This window comes from Rattus norvegicus, chromosome 12 (genome assembly GCF_021556685.1).
Source record: "Rattus norvegicus strain SHRSP/BbbUtx chromosome 12, alternate assembly SHRSP_T2T, whole genome shotgun sequence".
Taxonomy (NCBI): domain Eukaryota; kingdom Metazoa; phylum Chordata; class Mammalia; order Rodentia; family Muridae; genus Rattus; species Rattus norvegicus.
In genome coordinates this window covers 26,230,138-26,246,636 of record NC_141545.1, presented here as the reverse complement: position 1 = coordinate 26,246,636, position 16,499 = coordinate 26,230,138, and the positions used below count along the sequence as shown (strand labels likewise).

General features: G+C 49.0%; 1 protein-coding gene and 1 long non-coding RNA gene across 9 annotated transcripts in view; one reads left to right on the top strand and one right to left on the bottom strand.

The window, feature by feature from the left end:
* Zan (zonadhesin) overlaps nucleotides 1–10,810 on the bottom strand; it is a 105,620-nt gene extending 94,810 nt beyond the window's left edge. Inside the window, 12 exon segments of the mRNA NM_001107134.3 lie at nucleotides 79–350; nucleotides 1,256–1,402; nucleotides 1,514–1,592; nucleotides 2,207–2,298; nucleotides 3,103–3,267; nucleotides 4,963–5,115; nucleotides 6,705–6,792; nucleotides 7,143–7,414; nucleotides 7,557–7,703; nucleotides 9,029–9,081; nucleotides 10,127–10,226; nucleotides 10,758–10,810. Of these exon segments, the coding sequence (NP_001100604.2) occupies nucleotides 79–350; nucleotides 1,256–1,402; nucleotides 1,514–1,592; nucleotides 2,207–2,298; nucleotides 3,103–3,267; nucleotides 4,963–5,115; nucleotides 6,705–6,792; nucleotides 7,143–7,414; nucleotides 7,557–7,703; nucleotides 9,029–9,081; nucleotides 10,127–10,206 (1,548 nt within the window). The 5' untranslated portion in view covers nucleotides 10,207–10,226; nucleotides 10,758–10,810.
* LOC148002278 (uncharacterized) lies at nucleotides 3,796–16,082 on the top strand. Of its 8 annotated transcripts, none has more exons than XR_015634729.1 (5): nucleotides 3,796–3,902; nucleotides 6,716–6,756; nucleotides 8,380–8,531; nucleotides 12,165–12,283; nucleotides 15,454–16,082. It is a non-coding gene; the product is annotated as an uncharacterized LOC148002278 (long non-coding RNA). The 8 variants fall into 8 exon arrangements; XR_015634726.1 differs by having other exon boundaries at nucleotides 8,380–8,664; XR_015634732.1 differs by having other exon boundaries at nucleotides 3,796–4,319.
* The last annotated feature ends 417 nt before the right edge of the window (nucleotides 16,083–16,499 follow it).

Genomic DNA, 16,499 nt, shown 5'->3' with positions numbered 1-16,499 from the left:
TTCCGTTCATCATCCACCCTGGGCCTCCTCGTCACTCCCCACGTAAATACAAATAAAGCGTTATTCTCCGGATCTCACCTGCATGGGCTGCTGATGTCCCTTAGGGATGGTGACAGAGCTGTTCAGCCAGCCAGAGCTCTGAGACCCGACACGGTTCCACAGAGGGATGGGAGAACTACCCGCGGGACTCCCCAACAGGAGCTTGAGTGTGGTACCTTTTCCAAGGCCGTACATGTGGTAAGAAAACTCCACACAGATGTCCCCAGGGGCACAGAAGGGTGGACTCACCAATCTGGCAGACTGCCCCTCCTGGGATAACTTGACCGAATCAAAGAAAATGTAATGCCCCCCTGGGTGAAGGAAGAGAACAGAACAGTAAGACGCCAGACCCAAATGAGTGTGCAAGACAAGTCTAGCTGCCTGCCGCAGTCGTGTCCAGCTTTCCAAGTGAACACACAACCAAATTTCCTTGGCTGGCTTTGTTTTGTTGTTTTTGTTTTGTTTTGTTTTTCAAGACAGGGTTTCTCTGTGTAACAACTCCAGCTGTCCTGGAACTCACTTTGTAGACCAGGCTGGCCTTGAATTCACAGAGATCCTCCTGCCTCCGCCCTCCAAGGTGTGCACCATCATGCCCACCTGTTTTCTTTAGTTCTTGAGTTACATCTCTCAGGCTGGTCCAGAACTTACAGTGTTCCTGCCTGACCCTCCACACTATGGGTCTGCATTGCTACATTCTGCGCACTTAGGACTCTTAACTGAAGAAGGCCAAAAGATGCAGGAAACCCAGTCCACAGTCCAGATTTCATTGGCATTACCCACAGCTGAAAATAAGTGGATTTTGAAGCAAGGCCTTGATTGCTCTCCCCAACCTCACCTCCAGAGCTAGGGATAGAACTCACAGAGATGCACACACCAAGCAAGCACTCTATTGTGTACACACACACACACCACTACCACCACCACCACCACCACCACCACCACCACCACCACCACCACCACCACCACCACCAGCCCCTCCCCAGGGGATTCTAAGCAAGTGTCCTACCATTAAACTGTACCCATTTGGCAAAGCCTGGCTTTTCTGCTGGGTCGCAATGATCCCACTACTCGGACCAACCTAAGCATAGTCTACTTTCTGGTTCTTGAATTCCCATTGGTAAACACATCGTCTGCTAGCCGAAGTGACACCATCAAGTCCCTGACCAGATGCAAACGCTATGACTCATAACCACAAGAAGGTCTTCAGTCTCCTCACCTCCATATGGGAACTCTCTTGGGGACCCTGAGATGGGGGTGGGTACGCTTTTACTTCCCCAGCTCCAGTGTCCAATGTCTCCATACATCTGGCTCCAATCACAGAAAGGATGATTTCTGTCTTCGAAGTCACACTGGGGAAAGCTCTCTAGCAGATTCCAAGAGGAAAGTCTGAGACACTCAGTCCATGAGCCCACTCCCACCCCCAAATCCCTCCAACCCCTAATTCTTCAGGGGGTTCCCAAGTCTCTGTTCTCACCCCCACAGGGAGCAATGCTGATGGCATCCACAGCTATTGCTGGCTCTGGGTTATTTCCAAACACACCCACCACCATGAACTGAAAAGGAAAGGAAAGGAAGCCTGGAGCGAGCAGGCGAACCAATCCACACCCCATGCCCCCTCCTCACAATCCTCTAGGCCCCTTATGGAAGGCTAGTGTTGTCATCAGCCTGTCACATCTAAAGTCACCTGGAAGATAAGCCTCTGGGCATGCCTATGAAGGGGGGTGTGGCTTGTGGGGAGAGCCGGGGTTGGGGGGAGGATTAGTTTGGTTTTGTTAATTCGGTGGGAAAACCCTCCCACTGTGGGCAGCATCATTCCCTATCTGGGACCCTGGGTTCAGAAAAAGAGTCGAATAGCAATAAGCCTGTATTTATTGTTCTCTGCTTCCTGACTGTGGGTGGGGTGTGACCAGCTTCCTCAAGCTCCGGCTCTAGTGAATTCCTCACTGGGGTGGGCTTTACCCTTGCACTGTCACCCAGAATGAAGCCTTTCTCCCTTAAGTTGCTTTGGTTGCTTTTGAGTATTTTTGTCACCTGGACAGCAAAAGAAATGAAGACACTTCCTTTCTGGCATTTCCATTCAAAGGTCCAGCTCCTGCTCCTGATTCCCAGGTCCTCAACTCACCTACCATACACAGGGACTCCTAATAAGACCCTCGTTCCTCTGTACCTGTATCTGTCCCTGTCCTGTGTAATTGACGGACACAGCCTGCCAGTCAGGTCCAGGATGTCCTGAGAAGAGAGAGTGTTTCCGGATGTTGCCTACAATAGAGAAAAAATAGAAAAGGAAGTTTATGGGAACTTGAGGACAAATTGCACAGGGAACGCTAAAGCAATATTCCTCCAGATGCAAGCAAACTTCTCTCATCTTCTCTTTCTCCTCCTCCTGTTTCCTCCCCTTCCCTCCCTCCGTCTCCGAGTGCCTCTCTGTTTCTCCTCCTACTTTATATGTGTGTATACGTACAAGAGCACATGAATGAATGCACTTATAAGTGTATGTGCATGCAGGTCTTTATGTAGATGTGCACACAGGTGTATGAAGGCCAGAAGTCAACCTCAAGTGTCATTGGTCAGAAGCTATCCACCTTGGTTTTTGAAAGAGTCGTATGCTAGCTGAACAGGGAACTATAGGGATCCACCCACTTACCTGTGCCTCCCCAGTGCTAGGATAACAAGTGAGGTTCTGCTTAGCTTTCTACATGGGTGTTGGGGTGGTAGTCAGGTTCTCAAACTGGTGTGGCAAACCCTTTCCTGAGCTATCCCCCTGGCTGGTTTGCTTTTGTTTGTTACTGATTTTTAGACAGTCTCCTGTAGTCTAAGCTGGCTTTAAACTCACTTTGTAACAGAAACTGGCCTTGAATTTCTTAATCTTCCTGCCCAAACCTTCCAAGTGCTATTATTCCAGGCATCATCCACGGTGACTGGCAGTGCCTTTATTTTTCTAGAGTCCAATATTCTATTTCTAACACATCAGGGTTTCCCTAAACCCTGAGGAGATATTCCCTCTCAATTCCCTGTCAACTCAACCCTCCTAGATGGCGCTAGTGGTCAGTAAACTCTTCTAACCCAAAAATGTAGCATAGACAAAAAGGCCTTCATCGTGTCCTTGGCCGTGCATTATGTAGTAGAAAGACAGGGTCAGACATCCACTGGAGTGGCTCAGGGGACTCAGAAGTACGGCTTTCTGCCCTGGCCTTGCATTTGTAGAGTCCAGGAGCATGTAATATCCACCTGTGAAAGAAAGGGCCAATGAAGTAAACAGCTGGGATGGAGGTGAGTCGGTAACGAAGACGTAGGCACCTGGGGGAAGATAGAGATCTGGCCGTGGAGAGCTCCAACAGCCGCCTAGAATGAGGCACAGGTCAGGGGGTTACACCCACACCACGACTGGCAGAGTGCTTGAACTGGGTAAAGACCGGTTGTCACTAGAGTAAATAAAGACATCCTCTCTCAGTAACAGCCATTACAATCTTGTCCCCTGGGTGCTGACTCTTCAAGTCCAGTAGTTAAAGTCTCTTTCTTTCCTTGCTACACTCCCCCGCACTCCCATCCAGGACAGAGCTGAGTGAGTCACTCAAGTTGATGACAGATGTCCACTCTGACCCTGACAAGTAGGCAGCGCTCACCCAGCTTTTCCTTCGCTTTTAAACCAGACAGCCAATCAATCTGAGCTCTGCTTAGTGACGCAACTAGTAACCAAGGAAAGAGGGCACTGATTTGCGGTGGAGAGCGCACACGCATGCGTACTCATGCCCAACCGCCTTCGGATTCCTGCAAACCTCAAGCTGAGAGAGGTCAGCAAGCCAAGAGAACGAACCAATGGTTTCAAATGAAAGGGAAGGGGCTATTGAAAAACTCTCTAGAAGGTAAGCCTCCCGGAACAGGAAGCCGAATGATCAGAACAAGTAAACTGGGAACGGAAATCAAACATCACTTCGTGTTTGACCTCCAAATTTTGCTAGATGCAAGGACTGTGTAGAGATGAAGAAAAGATGGGCACTGTGACAGAGAGAGAAGAAAGGCGTGGATGGCAGGAACAGGAAGAGAAAGCCCGAGCAGGAGTACAGGGAGAAGGGGAGGAAGGGATCACCGTGAATGGAATGAATAGAAAGAAACATTGTTTGGCTTAACTGATGGCAAATCTTCCTCAGTAGTTCTCATCTGCTTTGGCTGTTCCAAACAGTGGCTTCTTAGCAAGAAGCACTCAAGTGGCATCAAGTCAGGATCTTGCCAGCTAGTCCAGGCTGTCCTGAACTCAAGATCTTTCTCCCTCAGTCTCCCAGGTACTTGGATTTACAGGCGTGCCCCACCTCCTCTCCCTCTCTGCTTGCTTGCCCCTTCCCTCTCTTGCTGTTCCTTTTACGGGCTGAGAACGGAACCCAGGACTGTGTGCATGCTACACAAGTACTTTGCCACTGACCTACATCCCCAGCCTTTATTTTTTGTTTCTGAAACAGAATCAGAGCCCAGGCTGCACTTGAAATCACTATGTAACCTAGGCAGTTACTGAACCTCACATCCTCCTGCCTCAGCCTCCTGAGTGCTGGAGTTACAGGCTTATGCCACCATACCTGGCTCCTTGCAGGTTTTACATACCAAGTCTTAATTTTCTGGGATATTGTACAGGGTGGCTACTAAGTAAATACCAGATGAAGGATGAACGAATGAATGAATGAGTGAGTGAATGAATGAATGATGACAAGGAATGATTGTGAGAAGCAGGCAGTGCTGGATCTGCTTGGCAGCCATTACTGTAGCGATGGCAGTGGAGGGAGCTGGAGAATACTTGAAATCATGCCTCCATGCCATGATCCCTGAGCTGAAGGAAGCTTGAGTCTCCTGGGTTTCTGGCCTGACCTTATGCTATTGTAGGAGCTGTAGAGGTCACCAGAACCCAGAGATTCTAGGGATATATATAATACTCACTACTAGGGTTAGAGAAGTCTTCATCAGGCCCCACACCCAACGTCCCCGTTGCTCCCTTCTTTTGGGTCCACTTAGCCCCGGTGGCAGTTGGGACCCAGCTCCAGCCGCAGAGATCATTTAGAGTATCAAAGGTGCACATCTGGGACATGCAGACTGGGAGGAGAGAAAAAAAAGAGATGGAGCTGTGGGCGTGGCTCAGTGGTAGAACCCCTGCCTAGAATCCCCCAGTGAGGGGCTGGGGGCGTGGCTCAGTGGTAGAGCCCCTGCCTAGAATCCCCCAGTGAGGGGCTGGGGGCGTGGCTCAGTGGTAGAGCCCCTGCCTAGAATCCCCAGTGAGGGGCTGTGGGTGTGGCTCAGTGGTAGAGCCCCTGCCTAGAATCCCCCAGTGAGGGGCTGGGGGCGTGGCTCAGTGGTAGAGCCCCTGCCTAGAATCCCCCAGTGAGGGGCTGGGGGCGTGGCTCAGTGGTAGAGCCCCTGCCTAGAATCCCCAGTGAGGGGCTGGGGGTGTGGCTCAGTGGTAGAGCCCCTGCCTAGAATCCCCCAGTGAGGGGCTGGGGGCGTGGCTCAGTGGTAGAGCCCCTGCCTAGAATCCCCCAGTGAGGGGCTGGGGGCGTGGCTCAGTGGTAGAGCCCCTGCCTAGAATCCCCCAATCAAAAGGCTGAAAGTACAGTGTAGCCACAGAGCCCTTATCTAAAATCCTCCAATATGGGACTTAGGACAGCACTCTGCAGTAAAGCATTCTCCTAAAACCTACCAATGAAAAACTGGAGCCAAGGTTCAGTGGTAGGGCCCTTGTCCGGTGAGAATTTGGGGGTGTGGCTCAGTGGTAGAGCATTTGCCCAGGGTATACAAAACCCTGGTTAAGCCCAATATCAAAAGGAAGGGGCTGTGAGCTTTCTGTCATAGAAGGAAGCTTGGGGTCAAAACCCCGAGGCTCTCTCAAGGCTGTAGTGTATGTTAACAAGCTTTGAGGCCAACCTATTTCCTGCTGCTCAAGAGTTCTGCTCTTGGTACAAGTTACATAGCCTGCCCAGTCTTATTAGACTTCTCGTCTGTAAACTGGGTGTTGTCTCTGTGTAAAGTTGTAAATTAAATTCTTTGTGGAGCATCTAGCCCATGTTCAGCGAGTATAAGTTCCTTTCATAGCGCTGGATTTTCCCTTTCCGGTCAGCCTAAAAGGAACATGCTGCATATAGCAGAGATGTAGTATGTGGTAACCCCCACAGTGACTTTACAGTCCGATTTTCATGGAACCAAAGCCTCCTTTCGTTTTAGAGACAGCATGGAATGTAGCCCAGGCTTGCTTCAAATTTGCCATGATGCCTAGGATAACTTTGAATTTAGGATCCTCCTGCCTCTGCCCCCAGAACGCTGGGATTAAAGGTGTCTGCCATCACGAGGGAACTGCGCATGCTAGCTAATCAAATGCTTTCCCGACTAAGACATCTCCCAACCTTCCAAGGGTTTACGGACACACACAGGCTAAGACAGGCCAGCCTGTGGCCATGGGTCCTGGCCAGTCACTGTAGACCAGATATCCCCCACAACTCTATGTTGAAAGGGGACCTCTTACATAGTGACTGCTTTGGGAGCCAGGAGTATGGGGTGAAGTAGCACCAAGAAATCAGATTCGTGGGAAAACAGAGTCCTGTACGCTGAGCTGTCTCTCCCCTATTTTGGAAAGTTGACCGGGGGAAGGGAGTCTGGAGAGAAAGAGGTACACAAGAAGGACGGGAACTCACTCCGATTGCAGGTACCGCGCTGGATAGAGAGGCCATCCAGAGAAATGTCCAGGTATGCGGTGTTTCCTCTCACGCCTTCGAACATCAGCTGCGGATTAGAGACAAAGAGACCCTGACCCTGCGGGCCACGTGATTGGCCCTCCTTTCTCTGTGGTTGCTGGTTTCCATCCTTCAGATGGCTGGGGATCTAGGTCTCCTCTTTTTAAAAATTCCATTCATTTATAACACATAACATAAACGTGAGTCAGAGGACAACTTTTGGGGTTGGTTCTAGCCTTTTCCCACATGAGTCCTGGAGACTGATCCCAGGTCACCAGGCTTGATGTAGGAAAACCCTGACTGCCCTCTGGGTGCCCCCCTTTGCCACAGCCTACCTTCCTAAGCCCCTTCCTTTAGATCCCTTCCCTACCAGACCTCTAGGTCTGCTCTTGACCTCACCCAGCTTGGTATATCATGATCTGCTGGCACAGTGACAGTGGTGGGCATCCAAGAGGGACTCTGGGTGTTCACGTGTTTCCAGAGCATGTAGGGCCGGTGGTGCTTCCGGCCCCTGATCAGCAGCAGTCTGAGCTGGGCACCCCATGACAGCCCAAACATGTGGAAGGCAAAATGGACGCAAAGTGGGCCTTGCTCCCATATGTCAGGGCTACGCAGGCGTGCCACTCCGCCCCGAGGGAAGGTCTTGGGATCCATGTGCAGGTAATACCCCTCTGTGGGGAGACAGAGTGAAAAGGGCTGAGGCCTTGCCGTCCCCAGGGGCGGTCCCATCCACCTCCTGTTCAGCTCTGCTTCCAACTTTATCCCTTCTCCACTGTCCTCCACCAAACTTTAGGCTTCCCTCAGACTCCTCACCTCCATTGGGGTACCCCCCGGGGGGGCCAGAAGTGCCAGTCAGGGAGGGCCCAGTAGTCCGAACCCAGTCCCCATCATCCTGAGACATTTGAGACCAGTCACAGAAAGGTCTGGAATTGTCTTCAAAGTCACACTTGGAGAGAATATCTGGGAAGAAAGAGTCTCTGTGAGGCCTCGGAAAGGGCAGAGGGCAAAGGTCAGGTCACAGAGCCACACTGGGAGGTGGGGGGTCGGCAGGGTCATGAAGTATAGAGAAGGCCCCTGCTAAGAGTTCAGATCCAGAGGAGAGACACGGGAGACACAGAATTGGGGGAAATGTGGAGCTGGTGAGGAGAGAGGGTAGATGACAAAATTGGGGAGCACAAACTGGGGTCCAGGCTGATTCAGACAGACAGGCTTTGTCTTGGCAGCATATGTTTTGTTGTGGATATTATTACTGTTACCTTGGTGTATGTGTGCATGAGTGTGTGCATGTGTGCTTGTATGTGGTGCATGAGTGTGTGTGTGTGCATGTGCATTTATGGGTGGATGTGTGTGTGTATGTGTGTGTGCATAAGCATACACGTGCATGGGTGCACGTGTGTGTGTGTATGTGCATGTGTGTGTGTGTGCGTTTATGGGTGGATGTGTGTGTGTGTATGTGTGTGTATATATACAAGTGTGCATGCGTAAGCATACACGTGCATGGGTGCATGTGTGTGTGTGTGTGTGTGTGTGTGTGTGTGTACGCGCGCGCCTGCGTGCAAATGTGCATGCATGTAGAGACCAGAGGTCGACATCAGGTGTCTTCCTCAATCTCTCTCCTCTTTATCTTTTGAGACAGGGTCTCTCAATGAACCCACACGTCACTGATTCAACTATACTGTCTGGCCAAGGGACCCAAGAGATCCTCCTGTGTCTGCCTCTCCAGTGCAGGGACTACAGCATGCGCTACGACAGCAAGCTCTTCACATGGACGCTAGGGCTGGAACTCAGGTCCTTAACATTTGTGCAGCAAGGATGCTACTGAGTCATCTCCCAGTACTCCCGCCTCACGTTCTCACGTAGCCCAGGGTGTCCTTGAACTCCAGATCCTCCTGCCTCAGCATCCTGAGAGCTAGGATTACAGGTGTGCATGACAAGACCTAGCCTACCGTTTTGTTATTTTGAAACAAGGCCATGTTACTCTGTAGCCCAGGCTAGCCTGGAGCTTGTGCTCCTCCTGCTTTGGCCTCTCCAGTGCTGGGTTGGCAAACCTATGCCATCATTTCCAGTGCTGGTCATAGCTAATGTGAACAGGAATCTTTGAGGTGCGGTTAGGCTGTGTTTTCCCAGTTCCCTCCACACTGGGCTGCTCAGGAACTGCCCTGTTCCTATGTATCCCGTGTTTATGATTGCTGCACCCTGACCACGAGCCCTGTACTAGGGACTGGAGTTCACGGTTAGAGCAGAGGGAGGGGAAGGAGGCCTGGGCAGGTCTGGTTCCAACTCACAATCCTCCCTCGGAGTGTGCACCATCAGCTCCGGGTCTGGAGAGTTCGGTCTCCTTGGGATTAGTTTAGAGAAAGCAAAGAATGTTAGCTCTGACATTATTCAAATTATCATTAAGGCTCTGATGATGATGTGTCTTTCTCTCTTTCTTTCTTTCATGTAACCCAGGCTAGCCTCAAACGTCCCTAAGTAACCAAGCTTGACCATAATTCAGCTCATGAGTCTCCTGCCTCCACCTTCTAGGTATCGGGTTTACAGGACTTCAGCACCACATCTAGCTTTTCTCTTTTAGAGACAAAGTCTTTTGACGAGGCCCAGGCTAGCCCAGGCTAGCCTCAAGCATTCACTCCTCCGGCCCCACTCACCCCCTAGGGCTAGGATTTTAGGTTTGCCCCACCACACCCAGCCCTCCTCCCCACCTTACAAACTCAATAAAGAAGCTCGACTTGGGTCAGAATTTCCCACAATTCAACTGCTACTTGTCTAGAGCCCTGCACCCATGTTCAAAGGACCTAAACTACCTTTCATTCCTTGCCACCTTCTAACTTGAACTCGGGCCTATCAGCTCAGCCCTCCGTGGGGTTTTGGAGAGTGTGAATTCTGTGTCTTTCCCTCTCAGCCTGGAATGTCACCTCAATTTCAGGTCCTGGGGATGTGAGGCTCCCTCATCCCGGTTAATAGGCTATCTTCTTCCCAATCCCACGAACCTCTTTACATTCCTCCCTAGTCTCCTGACTTTTCATTTTTGAGTCAGGGTCCCATGTAGACCAGGTTTGCCTAGAACATATATATTTATGTTTGAGAGAGAGAGAGAGAGAGAGAGAGAGAGAGAGAGAGAGAGAGAGAGAGAGAGAGACCTTGAACTCCTGGTCCTCCTGTCTCCACCTCATGAACTAGTAATACATCCTGAGACACCACAGCAAGTTAATGTGGTGCTGGGGTTTGAAACCAGGGCTTTGTGCGGGTCAAGCAAGCCCTCTGTCAGCCGAGTTCCATCCACAGCTGTTTTCTTTATAATTCCCTCTCTCCTCTGGCTTCCCCAGACACAACCTGGTAAACCCTTGACCCATTCATCACTGCTGTCCCCCAGTCCAGCTTACCACACAGGGGAAGGCACTTGGTCCTGGCCCCAGGCAGCCCCCACCAGCAGCAGCATCAGGGTCCAAACTGGAGGAGCCATGGGGGACCTAAGAGGTGGCCCTCAGGGAGAGAAGAAGATGACAATGAGGATCCCAGGCCACTTTATAAACACCTGGCCCTCCTCGTCACCCTTCTGAAGAGGCCATTGAAAAAAGAAAATCACAGAATTCGGGAAGACCCTGGGAATATAAAGTTACCAGAGTTGAAACTGAAAACCCAATATGAGTTATACACAGAAAGGAAGGGAAAATAAGAAAAAGGGAGACAGAAATCGATTCAGGAAGTCTAACATCAAGCAAAAGGTAATTTGATAAGAAACAACAAAGGAACTAAAGACCAAGAGATAGAGCCTCAAAGAGCCCGGGCTGGCCTCAGATTCATGATGTAGGCAAGGAAATCCCAAATCTTCTACCTCCAAATGCTGGGATTAGAACCATGGCTAAGAAAGCACGAGTGACCTCTCCCAGAACAGAAACACTCAAGTCTCTTAATTAAAAGAGATTCAGAGACCCACAGAAACTACTTAGTGAAATTTCAGAATATCAGGGCTAAAAGGAAGATCTTTTAGATAGTAAGGAACAGGTCACATACTAAGGACCAGGGATCCTCATGGCTCAGTCTCCTTGGTAGCAGCCACAGGTTCTAAAGGCAGAACACTAGCTGCAGAATTCTGATAGAAAATCATTCAAACTTAACATTCTACAGCTGAGGGCGTGGCAGACGCTGCTGAGGGCCATGTGAATGGCTGGAAATAATGAGGGGCAGAGAACTGCAGGACATAGAAGAAGAAATGCAAGTCGCCAGGAAGAGTTTCAAAGTGTGTATGTGTGTCTGTGTGTGTATCTGTCTCTCTGTCTGTCTGCATCTGTCTGTGTCTCTGTGTGTGTTTCTGTGTATGTATGTGTATGTGTGTGCATGTCTGTTTGCATGTGTCTGTATATATGTCTCTCTGTATGTATCTGTGTGTCTCTGTGTGTGTGTTTGTGTCTGTGTGTGTCTGCGTCTGTATGTGTGTCTGTGTGTCTGTGTATCTCTATGTATGTGTCTGTGCATGTATCTGTCTCTCTGTATGTATCTCTGTATGTATGTGTGTGTCTGTGTCTATATGTGTGTCTGTATGTCTGTATCTCTCAGTGTGTGCCTACATGTGTATCTGTGTGTCTGTCTGTATGTATCTGTGTGTGTCTGTGTCTCTGCCTGTCTGTGTGTCTGTCTATGCTTATCTGTGTGTCTTTGTCTATGTATGTGTCTTGTGTGTCTATGTGTGTGTCAGTGTGTGTGTCTGAATATGTGTGTGTGTCTGTGTGTGTCCATATGTGTGTGTCTCTCTATGTGTATGTGTGTCTCTGTGTGTCCACATATGTGTATGTGTCTCTGTGTGTGTTCATATGTGTGTCTCTATGTGTTTGTATGTGTCCATGTTTGTGTGTCTGTGTATAACCATATGTGTGTTTCTCTATGTGTGTCTGTGTGTGTCCACGTATGTGTATGTGTCTCTGTGTGTGTCCATATGTGTGCCTCTATGTGTGTCTCTGTGTGTGTCCATGTTTGTGTGTCTGTGTGTGTCCTTGTGAGTGTGTCTGTGTGTCTCTGTGTGTCCATATATGTGTGTGTGTCCGTGTGTCTCTGTGTGTGTCTGTGTGTGTGTCCATGTGTGTGTCTGTGTGTGTCCATGTGTGTGTGTCTGTGAGTGTGTCCGTGTGTGTGTCAGTCAGAGGACACCTTGTAGGAGCTGTTCTGTCCTTCACTATATGTGTTCTGAGAATCAAATTCAAACTGTTAGACTTGGCAGCAAGTTGAACCATCTTGTCAACCCTACTTCATTTTTCTAAGACAGAGTCTTGTAGCCCAAGTTGACCTCCAATTGAGTCTGGAGTGCCACCATGCCAATTGATGTCGTATTGAGAATCGAACCCTAGGTATCGTGCTACTAGGCAAGCTCCCCACCACCTGGGCTACATCTCCAGCCTTTTATTTTGTTTTTTGTTTTTCAAACAGGGTCTGCGTAGTCCAAGGTGGACCTTGTCTAGCCCCAAGCTGGCTGCAAACACGTGGCAGTTCTCCCTCTCAAGTACTGTGGTTCCAGCTACTCAGCAGGCTGAGGCAAGAAAAGGATTGTAAGTTCAAAGGCAGCCGGGGCAACCTAGTGAGACTGTGTCATGAATGAAAAAGGAAGAAGAAGCCTGGGCGTGGAGGTCAGCAGTAGAGAGTGCACAGCTCGTGTGGATGAGGCTCAGCGATTCAATCCCAGCACCGCCCATGCTCGCAAACACACACAGGGCACACCCTTTAAAGATTTATGATTTTGTTTATGTGCACTATGTGTACGTGTGAGTGGAAGTGACCAGAGAGGCCAGAGGAGGTCATCAGAGCCCTAGCAACTGGAGTTTCAGGTGGCTGTGAGCTGCTTCACCTGGAGACTGGGGCACAACATCTAGTCCTCTGCAAGACTAGCAAGAGCTTAACCACCAAGCCATCTCCCCAACCCCCTGTGGTTTTGTAATATTTATAATGTTTAATATTTTGTTAAAATCAATTTTCAAATTAAAAAGCACCTAGACGGGGTTGGGGATTTAGCTCAGTGGTAGAGCGCTTGCCTCGGAAGCGCAAGGCCCTGGGTTCGGTCCCCAGCTCCGAAAAAAAAGAAAAGAAAAAAAAAAAAAAAGCACCTAGACTACATATTATGTCTATAGCCTAGTGACTACATACATAGTCACAATTATACCAAATATATACATGTCATATGCATATATGACATAGGCAGTGTGTGTGTGTGTGTGTGTGTGTGTGTGTGTGTGTGTGTGTGTGTACAACTCTGCTTTCATCATGGAAAATCAAGCCTGACTGAAAAGTTAAAATGGAACTTTAAGGTTAAATTAAAACCTACACGTGACTGGGTGTGGTAGCGTGCACACGCCTGTAGTTCCTGCACTCAGGGGGTTGACGCGGATGGATCTGTGAGAGTTTGAGGACAGCCTGGTCTACAAAGTGAGTTCTAGGACAGCCTGGGCTATTACGCAGAGAAATCCTGTCTCAAAAAAGAAAAAAGAAAACAGGAAGAAAGAAAGAAAGAAAGAAAGAGAAGGAAGAAAAGACCTACATGTGTCATAGTTGGACAGGAGGCTGATTGACAGAATCACAGTAGTTGGTTCTCTCCTTCCAACATGTGGGTCCCAGGGATTGAACTCAGATAGTCTGGCTTGGCACCAAGCCCCTACTGCTCAACTATCTTTTGATCTTTTGTTTTTTTGTTTGGATTTTTGAGATAGGAACTTGTACCATGGGCTCTGAATGGCTTCTGTTGGAATTAATCCTCCTTCATTAGCCTCTTCGTTTCTGGGGTCACAGGCGTGTGCCACCAACAGCCAGACGGTTTGGGGTTTTAAATAGGATCTCACTGTGAAGCCCAGGCAGACCTGGGAGATCTTCCTACTTGGATCCTGGTAGTGAGATTACAGATGCATGCCCTCATGCACCTGTACGAGAGAGAGAGAGAGAGAGAGAGAGAGAGAGAGAGAGAGAGAGAGAGAAGGGGAGAAGGGGAGAAAGGGGAGAGGGAGAGGGAGAGAGAGAAGGGGAGAAGGGGAGAAAGGGGAGAGGGAGAGGGAGAGGGAGAAGAGAGGGAGAGAGAGAGAGAGAGAGAGAGAGAGAAGGAGAGAGGGGGAGATGGAGAAGAGAAGAGGAGGAGGTGAAAGAAAAGAAAGAAAGAGAGAGAGAGAGAAAGAAAGAAAGAAAGAAAGAAAGAAAGAAAGAAAGAAAGAAAGAAAACTTTGCCAGACTTCATGGCACAGGCCTGTCTTCACAGTTGCTCAGATGGCTGAGGTAAAACGATTTCAAGTTCAGACCAACTCAGGCAACTGAGGAAGACCTTATCCCAAAATGAAAAATGGTATGTTGTTGTTGTTGTTTCACGGCTTTGATTATGTATTTCTTTTTGCCTCCTCTCCCCCTTCCCTCCCCCCCCGTGTGTGTGTGTGTGTGTGTGTGTGTGTGTGTGTGTGTGTGTGTGTGTGTTATGCAGGGCCTCTGATTGACCTGGAGCTCTCCTAGTAGTCTAGGCTAGCAGGCCAGCGAAGCCCAGGGACCCACTCTCTCCTCCTCTTCTTGCCATCACTGGGATTACAAGAATGCACCACCACGTCCATCTTTTTCCATCGTGCTGGACACTATACACACACATATATAAATACATATACACACATATGCACGTATACTCACATATACGTACACATAAATTCATATATATATATATGTATACATATACATATATATATGAATTATTAGATTGGTTTACAAAATAGCCGGCAGTGGCTGGCTTATTTCAGAAATCCTTCTGGAATAAGCGTCCAGTACTGAGCGTGGAGGAGAGAGGATGTCACCAGTGGACCAAAGCCAGGGCAGGGCCATTTATATTCTCATCGTATACTCCAAAACCACTAGGTGGGGCAAGCGAGATCTTATTGAAGCCTAAGTGGCCAACAGCAGGTTGTTAAGGGCAACAACCTTGGCAGGGAAGAGAGAGGCAAAGATTAAAACAGAGACTGAAGGAACACCCATTCAGAGCCTGCCCCACATGTGGCCCATACACATACAGCCACCCAATTAGACAAGATGGATGAAGCAAAGAAGTGCAGACCGACAGGAGCCGGATGTAGATCGCTCCTGAGAGACACAGCCAGAATACAGCAAATACAGAGGCGAATGCCAGCAGCAAACCACTGAACTGAGAATAGGACCCCCATTGAAGGAATCAGAGAAAGAACTGGAAGATCTTGAAGGGGCTCGAGACCCCATATGTACAACAATGTCAAGCAACCAGAGCTTCCAGGGACTAAGCCACTACCCAAAGACTATACATGGACTGACCCTGGACTCTGACCCCATAGGTAGCAATGAATATCCTAGTAAGAGCACCAGTGGAAGGGGAAGCCCTGGGTCCTGCTAAGACTGAAACCCCAGTGAACTAGACTGGTGGGGGGAGGGCGGCAATGGGGGGAGGGTCGGGAGGGGAACACCCATAAGGAAGGGGAGGGGGGAGGGGGATGTTTGCCCGGATACCGGGAAAGGGAATAACACTCGAAATGTATATAAGAAATACTCAAGTTAATTAAAAAAAAAAAAAAAAAAGGGCAACAACCCATTGTTTTAGCTGCTCCTCCAGGTCGTTCTGTTCCTGACAGCAAGTGATGTCACTGTTGGCAAATAGGCAGCACTTTAAGTAAGTCACCCAATAAATCAATAAATCAGTATCTAATAATTGCTCTTTTCTACCGAATTCTACTTTCAGTCTCACACTAGAGAGACCAAGAACCTAGCAATCATTCAGCGCACGAGAACAGTGTCTCAATGATCCTAATCTGACACCAAAGGCCTGGCCCTCAGTCCATGTTGGAGTCCCAAGGAAGGTGTGTCTAACATTGGTGAAGGGTTGCCGCAGCAACAGAAACACAGACTGGTCAGCAAGCAGGCAGAAAAGCAGTTTTCTTCTTCCATGTCCTAGTCTGTGGGCTGCCAAGACACTGAAGCCAGGCCGTGGTGGCTCATGCCTTTAGTCCAGCACTTGTGGAGCAGATGCAGGTGGATCTGTGGGAGTTGGGGCCAGCCTGGTCTACAGAGCAAGTTCCAGGACAGCCAGAGCTACACAGAGAAACCTTGTCTCAAAAAAAAAAAAAAAAAAAGAAGAAAAAGAAAAAAAGAAAGAAAGAAAAGAAAAAGAAAAAGAGAACAAAGAAAGGAAGGAAGAAAGAAAGAGGGGGAAAGGAAAGAGCAAGCTTAGTACCAGCGTCCATCTGTCTCTGCCCACTGGCTGTGGATGCCATAGGACCAGCTACCTCATGCCCCTGCTGCGCCACCTTCCCCACCATGATGGACTGTGCTCCCCGGAAGTGTAAGCTAAAATAAACCCTTCTCCTCTGAGAGGCTTCTTGTCTGTATTTGGTTATGGCAAAGAGAGAAGGGGACAGGATGTTGGTTGACAAATGGTCAGGTGCCGACTGTTTTCACTGTTCTTCCTTGTACTAAAAAGCAAGGCTGGGGCTGGGGATTTAGCTCAGTGGTAGAGCGCTTACCTAGGAAGTGCAAGGCCCTGGGTTCAGTCCCCAGCTCCGAAAAAAAGAACCAAAAAAAAAAAAAAAAAAAAAAAAGCAAGGCTGAAGCCCAGTGGATTAGTGCACACCTTTTATCCCAGCAGTCAGAGGCAGAGGAGAGCAGCTCTCTGTGTGTTCAAGGCCAGCCTGGTCTACAGAATGAATTCCAAGACAGCCAGGGCTACATAGTGAAACGCTGTCTCAAAAGACAAAAACAAATGAAGCAACGAGTGGCTAAAAGTGCAGA